The sequence below is a fragment of the Conger conger genome, chromosome 5, assembly GCF_963514075.1.
Source record: "Conger conger chromosome 5, fConCon1.1, whole genome shotgun sequence".
Lineage (NCBI taxonomy): Eukaryota > Metazoa > Chordata > Actinopteri > Anguilliformes > Congridae > Conger > Conger conger.
Window position 1 is genome coordinate 42,458,021 of NC_083764.1, and position 10,834 is coordinate 42,468,854.

General features: G+C 40.2%; 1 protein-coding gene and 1 non-coding gene across 2 annotated transcripts; both read right to left on the reverse strand.

Annotated features, from left to right (window-relative positions):
- Positions 1-4,813: 4,813 nt before the first annotated feature.
- LOC133128871 (E3 ubiquitin-protein ligase RNF186-like) lies at positions 4,814-6,904 on the reverse strand. Its single transcript, XM_061242676.1, has 2 exons — positions 6,887-6,904; positions 4,814-5,194 (listed from the first exon to the last, which is right to left on the reverse strand). The coding sequence occupies exon 2, from the start codon at positions 5,171-5,173 to the stop codon at positions 4,814-4,816; it is 360 nt and encodes a 119-aa protein (XP_061098660.1). The 5' UTR covers positions 5,174-5,194; positions 6,887-6,904.
- A 1,850-nt stretch (positions 6,905-8,754) lies between these two features.
- On the reverse strand, positions 8,755-8,826 carry trnap-ugg (transfer RNA proline (anticodon UGG)). The gene has a single exon. It is a non-coding gene; the product is annotated as a tRNA-Pro (tRNA).
- Between the last annotated feature and the right edge of the window lie 2,008 nt (positions 8,827-10,834).

Here is a 10,834-nt window from a genome sequence, read left to right on the forward strand (position 1 = left end):
GCAGAACAGACGCAATTTTTTTTCTGTTTACACTCAGCAGTGACACAAAGAGTTTGTCTTTTTACCTTATAGTAAGGTGTTTGAAGAATTATGTCAAGACCCTTTGATAATAGTACCTGGGTTATAATTTCTGTTTAATACATTTACTGTCTGTTCCCCAAAAACCAGGTCATGGGATCCCAGACACTGAAACTGGCTAAACGGGTAGTTTCACTCAACATCTATTACATTAATGGCATTTGGCAGACGCTCTTATCCAGAGCAACGTACAGTTGATTAGACTAAGCAGGAGACACTCCTCCCCTGGAGCAATGAAGGGTTAAGGGCCTTGCTCAAGGGCCCAATGGCTGTGCGGATCTTATTGTGGCCACACCAGGGATCGAACCCCCAACATTGCAGGTCTCAGTCATGTACCTTAATCAATACGCTACAGGCTGCCACGCTTCCCTTGGCTTTTAAGAGAAAAAGCTCAAGCAATTAAATTTATGTTAATGTTTTTCTTCACAAAACCAGTTTGGTGAATACTGCGCAAATAAAAATGAACTGACCGAAAACACAGAAACACTTCACATGAAAATGCGTATTCTATTGTAAGTAAAGGGTAAGGACAAATTGATTATTGAATCCAGGCCTGGGTCTTCATAATAATGACTTATGAAGACAATCATTGTTGTTTTTCAGTTAATTTTATTCAGCATATGAATACAACAAATACATAATGAACATAGTTTAAAGTTAGTAATAAGTTAACAGATCCATTTCAGTCTAGTATAGGTTGCAAGGGTTGTACGAGAGGACCTATTTACGAAACGTGGATGCACTTGCGGCAGGTCTTTTAAATAGGCTTTGATTGCACCATAATTTACCCTAGCTAGCTATCATCATCATCATCAAAAATGGCAAAAAGTATATAAATATAAAAAATCATTTTAAAAAAATGTTTCATTGCATCGGCTAATCATATTGCACCTAGACGTCGTTCTATCCTAGGCAGAACGATCCTAGTTCATCATACAAATGTTCATCTTCTGCCTGACCCTGAGCATTCTATTCTATTGTAGCCTGCTGAAGATCCAAACCCAAACTCACAAGTTTTCCTCTCTAGTTCATTATACAATTACCCCATTATGGGGTAATGGCCCTGAACCCCCCTATAAAAATTGGATAATGTAATTGTATTCCTTTTGTCACACCCACAACCCACCGTTATCAAAATTAAACTATGCCCTTATTTACGACCCTATTTGGGCTGTTGCCCACCCAAATAATCCAAATGCCCACCCGAAGATGACATCCTAGTCACACCTCTGACGTAATGTGAAATTGTACATTTGAGAAAAATAAAACATTGGTGAACAGAACTTCTCTCTTTTTTTCAGGCTTTTCAATTGTTCTTGTGAGTCCCCTTTACTCCTTTGTCATGACTCTGTACTTCTGTTGGAATAAAAAAAAAATGCAGTCAGTTGGTATGACTAACAGAGGAATGTTCTCAAATGAACTATAGCATCAGCATTACATGGTTTCGTTGGTTCCATGCAAAAATGGAAACCAAAGACATTTATTTTAGAGTAGCCAAACACAGTTGCCTCTAAGACTGACTGAAGTGGTGTGTGTGTGTGTGTGTGTGTGTGTGTGTGTGTGTGTGCATGCTTGTGTTTGTGGGCGTGCGTGTGTGTGCTAAATATGTGTAAACATTTTCATGGCAACTTTTGAACAATGTTGTTTATACAAGGTAACCTTGTAAATCTGTTTGGAGACTGTTTATAGGGGGTATTTAATAGGTTCCAATCCACCATAAAGCTCAGTAAAGCATTTGATAAGAAAATTATTGATGACTTCCTTGACTTTTGTTGGCACTCTGGGTCTGATGTTGACAAACCCCAATAACAGACTCCAAATACAATCAGAAGAATCAAGGACAGACACTGTCTTATACCCGCACTAAGGAAAAATTGACCTGACTACACCTGACTATTCTGAAGCGTCAATCCAATAACATTTGGTCCCCTAAAACGGGGGAGACTATGTATAAAAAGGTATGTAATTCCTATATGCATCACCCAATATGGATGCAAATACCCTAAAATGAAAGGAGACAGTCTGCACCTTAACCTCACATTTGCTTAAATATGGGGAAAATGCACCGAAAAATGAAAGCGCTTTAAGTCGCATTTGGCACCCCATACATTCCTGCTACTAAGAATGACAAGGCATGAATGTGAACTAACAGCTTATGTATGGTGGCCAGACCTGAATGTTCTCTGCATGCGGCTGGAGATTCTCTTCAGGAAGGGGGGAACCTGCAGATTAAGTCTGTAGTGATTGAGGGAAGGCCTGGGGAGAAAGAGAGAGAGATAGAGAGTGAATTTCGCGTAGAACCGCAAAATATGCAATAATACATGAGAAGGAGTGACTTGCTGTGAGATATTGGCACCGCACTGCTGCGTTCACAGGCACAAGGCCGAGTGTGTGTGCGCTAGATATGTATAAACATTTTCTTTGTGGCTCACTTGTGAACAACAAAGTTAACTAATATTTCTAGTGTGAATTGACATGTGAGTAATAGTTCTGTGGTAAGCTGCTGATTATTTTCCATAGAACAATATGATGTCTAGTAGTTCATGCTACAAAGTATGGTCCTCACACTTCGCTTATGATGGAAGTATGTTTATGAAAGTAATTCAGCTTTGCACAATGCGCTTTCACACTGTCACACAGTGCAAACTGAAGCCCTGAACAGTTTGGCAGCTTGTTGACTCTTGGTCTGTTTACCACCGTATACCCTACAATTGTGTTGCCAGTGTATGCAATGTGTTGCCCTTGGACTATATGTGCATGACGTATTGTCTAAAGGTTTTGTGTTGTACACTGTTTCATTGGATAAGCCGGAACAAATTCATTTCATTTCTATATTTTTTAGGTTTTCTCAGCTGAAAAATGTGATTTGAATGAATAAAAAAAAAAAATCTATAAAAAACAAACAAATAAATAGGTGTATCAAAGAGAAGTAAATTCTGAGGTTTTCATTGTATGGTGTACCCTAAAAAATATCTAGATTGCCTGAAATTATGACTTGGTTGTACAATACATTTTTACTAAAAAAATGTACTTACATTTTTACTACAATGCTATTCTATGGTGTCTAAAGGTGAGTGGCATATAATTCCATGTCATTCCTACTATTAAGAATGACATGGCATGAATGTGAATGTTCTCTGTGTGCAGCTGGAGATACTGTTCAGGAAGGGGGGGACTTCTAAATGAAGCCTGTAGCGATTGAGAGAAGACCTGGAGACAAACAGATTGATTTTAGAGGAGATTGATTTTACTGCAGAACCACAGAACAATGCAATAATACACGAGAAGGAGTGAGCCACAACTTTGAGTGTATTATTGCAATTATACAATAGATTTACCAACATATTTATTTAAAAAAACTGTAAAGAACGATACAGTCGCTCAGGTTCAAATTTATGCTGTTTTAATGATAGAACGGAGCTCTTCTGAAGTGTTGCTAGGGTACGTATCTCTGATACAATGAATCAGCTGAACGTAAACACAGGGGTTTACAATGTTAGAACGTGAGATAATGCCACTCCTTTCAATGTGTCTCAGCCAATCACAATGCATGGTCAGTTCTAACTGTAAATGGTGGCATTTATATAGCCCCTTTGTCCAAAGCGCTGTACAATTTATGCTTCTCGTTCATGCACACACTCACGGTGATTGGCTGCCATGCAAGGCACCAACCAGCTCGTCAGGAGCATTTGGGGGTTAAGTGTCTTGCTCAGGGACACTTCGACACAGCCTGGGCGGGGGATCGAACCGGCAACCCTCCTACTGCCAGACCACTGCTCTTGTCCCCCCCCTGTTGTGTAAACACCCATCATCTGTATCAGAGCAGAGCAATGTCTTTTCATTTCCTGAAATTCAGGAACAGCCTCTGGGTTTAAAGGTCACGATTAATGCGAGGGAGGCGCAAGCTGTCCGCCAGCCAGTTTTTTTTAGGTTTATTGTTGTTGTTTTCAGCACTTGCCAGAAATGTAAGAGAGCAATTGTTTGAAATGCACCGTCAGTTGATCAAAGTGCCTCGTGAGATCAGGGTTTGTGGTTTGTATGGAGTGACATGGCGTGACATGGCTACAGTTACATTTCTGGCAAGTGCTGAAAACAACAACAATAAAACTATAAAAAACTGGCTGGTGGACAGCTTGCACCTCCCTCGCGTCATTCGTGACCTTTAAACCCAGAGGCTGTTCCTGAATTTCAGGACGTGAACAGACATTGCTCTGCTCTGATACACTTGATGGGTGTTTACACATCAGGGGGGGACAAGAGCAGTGGTCTGGCAGTCGGAGGGTTGCTGGTTCGATCCCCACCCGGGCTGTGTCCCTGAGCAAGTCACCTAACCCCCAAATGCTCCTGACATGCTGGTCGGCGCCTTGCATGGCAGCCAATCGCCATTGGTGTGTGAGTGGGTGAATGAGAAGCATCAATTGTACAGCGCTTTGGATAAAGGCACTATATAAATGCCAACCATTTATAACCTTTTTAAACCTGGCAGACAAAAACATTCAAAGTATTTTAACTCGACATCATACAAGTGTGTTAAATATCGTAGGTTTCAGCATAGAGGAATATATTGTTCTTGATAGTAAGACCAGAGACTCACTTTCCCTACAGGGGACAAATCGGAGCTGTGACAAAAACTCATATACTGTACTCCTGAATCCTAAGTTCCATTAATTCCCTGAAGTCAAACTGGCCTGACCTGTAAGATGCTACATCATGTTTGGGGAGGGGGCATGTATAGTCACCGTTTAGGCTGTTGAGTGAGTTGCGTCTCTTTGGCCTGCTCCTCCCCCCTCTCCTCCTCCGCCTCCTCTTCCTCCTCTTCTTCTTTCTCGCACCCCTCCTCGTATTCAGAGATTTGATCCCACAGCTCGGAGTGGACCCACAGCCCCTCCTGCAGGGTGAGGTTGGGCCCTATGAAAGTGGTCCAGCGGCAGAACGGGCAGCGTATGGCCAGCAGGGAGCTCACGGACTGGCACAACCTTTTCAGGCACAGAGTGCACAAGGCATGGTTGCAGTGCAGCACGCGCGGGATTCGCTCCCAGCGGTTGTAAGTCTGGTAGCACACCCCGCACTCCCTGTTCCCCTCACACTCAACCATCTTTCACCACACTTGTGGGGACTGTGGAGAAGAAACAGAGTTACAGTTACACACCATGACATCTGTGTGGAGGACAAAATGGAACTGGGTGCCAATGTGGGGACCAGACCTGGGACAAATATGTCATTGTTTTTGATTCAAATACTTTTCTGTACTCAATTGTTCTTGGTGCTATTGAGCCAACCAGACCAGAAGTCAGGGTTTGCACTTTTTGAGAGTATTTAATATGGTTCCAATGCACCATCAAGCACAGAAATGGATTGGACAGATTATGGATTGGAACCAGGTCTGGTTGGCACACCTTGATTCTACACTTGAGAAAAGTGCTTAGCCTGATTTTTGCCTTAGATCAGTAAATCAGCTGGATTGTGTTTTCGTCTTAAAGTCCACAATTAATTCTCACTTGCGAAATTAGGTCCAGTGAGTCATCTGTATAAAAACACTTTAATTAATTGTTTAGGCTCAGAGAAACAAAGAAAACCTGCACAGCCTGTTGCTCTCAAAAGGTACGAGTGAATTCCTAATGTATGAATATATTTTGTGCCAAATGACAGTTATGCAAGTTATTCTGGATCAATTTTGAAATAGTAAACAATGTTAACACGACTGGAGCCCCAGGTAATTTAGGGAAGATGTGTCATCTGTCACATGGATTTATATTGATTTAATTTTCACTTCGGGCAGCAATATATAATGATTATTAGTTTAATAACCTACGCACACAAACACACACAAACACATGCACACACATACAGTGCATTCAGACAGTCCCATTGCTTTTTTCTCATTTTACTGTGTTGCCACATGTTAGGAGCCATGTGACAAACTCAAAGACCTGGAAGAATTTTTTTTTGGTCTGACAAACAGCGAGGTCTTTGACAGCATGGTGTTCTGTTTTATGCCACCCTAACACAGCCTGTCACCCAGGTAGGCAGTCGTGCAAAACCCAAGGATAAAACCAAGAGTGGATATTCAGAACAATTTATTGTTTAACCAATCAATCTAACAGGACACATCTGGGCAACAAGAAACACCTGTCAGTCACATGTTGGTTTGGTGGGGATTGTAGGTCACCCAATATGTGAATCACCCAGTAAATACCATAAAAAGGCTGACAGTCTGCTTGTTTTATTTCAGTGTGTCAAATCATCTGTGCTGGAGTACAGAACCAAAACAAAAAATGTGTCACTGTCCTAATATTTTTACATTTAACACATACACGCACATTATTTTTTAGATTTTGTATTATTATTCAATTATGTGTTATTATATATACTAACTAGACTTCCAGCTGTTCAATATTGTCAAGTCAAGAATGTAAAAACAAGCCTCTACTCATCTTTCCTCATCTATGTGTTTACATGGCAGAGTGGGCGGTGAAGAATAAAATATGTTGAGCATTCAGACTGTCAACACAGGCAAGGCTTACTTTAGCAGTGAACATTTGCATATTACCTGCATTACTTAAGGCTTGCTGAAATTCAGTGGTTGAAACGGAATATAATTATATATTTCCAGTTTTTAATTAAATTGATTCTTTAAAAATAATAATGGACTGTAAATCAGTTAACATTACAAATAAATTGCATTTAAAGCTGGAATACACAGGGGTAGAGAATCCTGAGTAATATCAATAGAGTCTTCATATCCCTGCAAATAATGGAATTAAATCTTCTGAAATTAAAAGCAATAGGATCAAAACTTTTAACTCACTGCAGTGGTTACCCTTGAAGCCGGACAAAGGATGCTGTTTTTCCCTGGAATGGCTACTTGTTGTATTTGCAGTGTTTCTGGGTGCTCAATCTGGTCCCCTCAGCTTGATGAGCTGATTCTGTCAGTCTTTCAAGCTTTCTCTCTTTCGCCCTCTCGGTCGTAATGGAACCTCAGTTATACCAGACAATGTTTTATAGGCGCTGTGAACAATTGGCCCGCCTCTCTTTTTCCAGCTAAGTTCCAAAGAAATTTGATTAAGGAAGATTATGCTCTCCAAACTGCATATTTCATTGACATATTTTGCTAGACACTCCAGTTTGACTTATGGTGACACAATATTGGGCATGTGTACAGGTTTGACACATGTTACTTAAATGTTAATTTCATTTTCAGTTTCCTGCACACCCTCATTGAATTCCATGTAATACAGATAAACCTTTCCAAAGAATTTCTGTGATTACCACCTTTTTTGACTACCTTTTCCTGTTCCTGTTTTCATGCTGCTTTTATTGTATCCTCCGATGTTGTAACTTGTATCATATTTCATCTGTACTATCAAGCACGTGTTCTATTCTTGAGAGGCTTTAAAAAATAATTATTATAATACTATAATACTTTATTGAACCTCCTGATAACCTTCTGGCAAAAAACAATAAAGTTCAAGAGAGGCGCAACACGCCTGTGTGGGACATTTATCTCCAGTTTATTTACCACCAATCCCGCCCCAAAAGCTTCAAAAAACATTACCTGGTTTTACCAAATTTAAAAAAAGCTTTTATATATTTCCAAATCCAGGACACTGCTGAATTTAACTGACTTATTTTTCATTTCACAGGCAACATTTGTTTCAGCCAGCTGGCACGGATGGTGCAGTGGGTAGCACTGCTGCCTCACAGCAAGGAGGTCCTGGGTTTGAATCCCCGTCGGCCGGGGCCTCTCTGTGTGGAGTTTGCATGTTCTCCCCATGTTCACATGGATTTCCTCTGGGTACTCCGGTTCCCTCACACAGTCCAAAGACATGCAGGTTAGGCTGATTAGAGAGTCTAAATTTCCCATGGGTGTGAGTGAATGGTGTGTGTGCCCTGTGATGGACTGACCTCACCAGGGTGTATTCCTGCCTTTCGCCCAGTGTATCCTGGGATGGGCTCCAGTGACCCTGTGCAGGATAAGTGGGTTAAGATGATGGATGGATGGATGGATGGATGGATGTATGGATCGATGGATGGATGGCAGGCATTTGTTTTAGCCCTCTGTTTAATAGTTTAGATGAAATTGTAGTTTTTAAATCTACTTGATTATTAGTCTAGTCTAGTCTGTCAGCCTGTAATGATCATATTTTGGTAATATCTGTTTATATAATCCTCAGGCAAAACCGTGTAGTTTACATTTTTCCTTTGCATGTATTATATGAAATGTATGTTCATCATCATACTTCACTAGCTTGGGGGGATCACTTTATTGACTCTTTATTGAGCAAAACGGTACCCTCCAAAATTCTGTTCCATTGAAAAATTTGTCCAGACTTATTGTATGTAGACACAATATTGGTATCCAAGAGATTGTTCCTTTAGCCTGTAATGCACATTATCTGATCATGTTTATTTTATTTTTGCCATATTGGCCCATGGTTCTATTCTTTAGTTTATATACCAACAACTGCAGACACAAACAACAACACTCAGACGGACATCTGTTCAAGTTTTTAGACCATACCGGACTTTTAAATAATTCTGAGCAACATCATGGGCTTGTTTTACAGTCACCATTTATTGAATAGTATCAACCAGCTGTCCCTAAATCTTCAATAGGTAAAACAAAGAAAACGCTGAGTGACTTTAGCAAAAGGGTTAATCCAAAAAAAAAAACAAGGGCTCGTCCGGGATTTGAACCCGGGACCTCTCGCACCCAAAGCGAGAATCATACCCCTAGACCAACGAGCCACACGCTGAAAGTCGACGATAAGCGAATATATAAGCCTTGATCCTATTGAGCGATGTCCCACTGAAAATATGGTCGCAAATACATATAAATACAACATTTACCCCGCTGTACTCTGCCCTTATCATATCTTTATCATATCTAGTAAATTCTCGAACCTATCAAATGTTAGCTTTTTTTCTATACTTCTATGTCTGCAATGCCCTCGCGTGCGCAACGATGGTATAGCAATCGAAAACAAACAAATATGCTTGCCTTTGTAGTCACAAGTCACTGTATGTGTTGGCTAAAATAATTATTTAAAATGTAATCTTTATTGTGTAATCAATTTTTAAGACCTCTCTGAGATCTTGAAACATAAATTTGATCTTTCTTTTCATTCAGCAATCTGGAGTGTCATATTGGATGATTCCTACTGCAATGTTGTCAGATGAAACTGCTTGACTGTCATTAATATGGGATGTACACAGGAGACAGAGAAGAAAACTGTTCAATTGGGCAAGGGGCTTTTATAAGAGCAAAGAACGTTATGGGCCTATGGGATCTCTCTTCTGCATATCCATATAGATTAATGGGTATTTTAATGCATTCATTTTGCGTATGTTTTATGTACATTTTGAAAGCTCTGGTCATCACTGAATCCTTCTTTGTCAATTGGGGTGAGTGCAGACAAGCATGCGCTCTTCAGAAAAAATACATTCATGCCAATTGTTTGATCTTTTCACTCATCAGTTCCACAACTGAGTTTGAGGTGGGCACTTAATACTGAGCTTGTGCAGGTAGACTTTGGGTGACTGACGGATGGGGCTGCTGCACAAGAAGACACAGAAGTCCTTAAAAATCCTCCTTCCTCTAGTGACAAAGGAAATTACAAAGATAACTTTGGTCACACTTTAGAAGGGACATGAATTCATGAATGCATTTGTTAATCATGAAATAAATTATGTACAAATACATTAATTAAGCATTCAATTATTTTTTGTTAGTTTATGTATTTGCTCATTACAAACTAATGTATTAGTCACATAAATATTTCTACGTCTGAAAACCGCAGGATGAAAATAATTAGTTAACCATTAACAAATCCATTAACTTTTTGTTTTCATTCCAAAATGAATTGGCATATTTCTAATGTAGTTGACATAAATTAATGATCTACAAATAGACAAACAAAGTTGTACAGATTAACTTCTCAAAAGTTTGTTAACTACAACATTAGTTCATTATAAAGTATTACAATAATTATTTTACATATACATTTATAAAAGCATGTTAGAACAAAATGAATAAAATACATCCTAGTGCATGTGATAGTACTTTTGGAGTAAACCATATTCACAATCTGCAAAAGGGCAATGCATATTTTACTTATAAAGCAAGTTGTATTTTTTGGACTCTAAATAACACATAAGTGCTGCACCCTTATTTCAGCAGGGGGCGACATAGAACAGCGAGTGCATAAAACACTGCATGTCCATAAAAACACCCTGTGGGAAAAGGTATGCATAGCTTAGTGTACTGTGTGCAGTGTACAGTGTACAGTGGCACCGGCCCAGACGTGGCATTGTTTACGTCTTGGCTATGTTGTCAACCCATAATGCTAATATCTAGGCCCTGTCTAGGCCAGAGCCACTGTACACTGCACACTGTACACTGTACACTAAGCTATCCATACCTTTGCCCATGGGGTGTTTTGATGGATAGGCAGCAAGCAAGGGCGCAGTTGGCATAAAGAGGAGTGAGGGGTGCAGTAGGTATGGAGGAAAATGCCACAGCTCAGACCCTCAGAATTCTGTCACTTTCCCCTGCCAAGATCTTCCAGCCTTGACCGGACCCTCTGGATCGTTGATTGAGGATTTTCGGTCACAGGAATGCGAGCGCAGATCCAGCGCTGTCAACTCCAGAGCTCCCCCCACCCCACCCCACCCCGTCCATTTATGAGCTGCATGAGTGAGCCCATGTGGAATTTTAATGTCAACCATGTGGGACTCACATATTTGTGAAGGTAAC

Coding starts and splice junctions, on each gene's coding strand:
- LOC133128871 (XM_061242676.1), bottom strand. CDS start 5,173: ATGGTTGAGTGTGAGGGGAACAGGGAGTGCGGGGTGTGCTACCAGACT.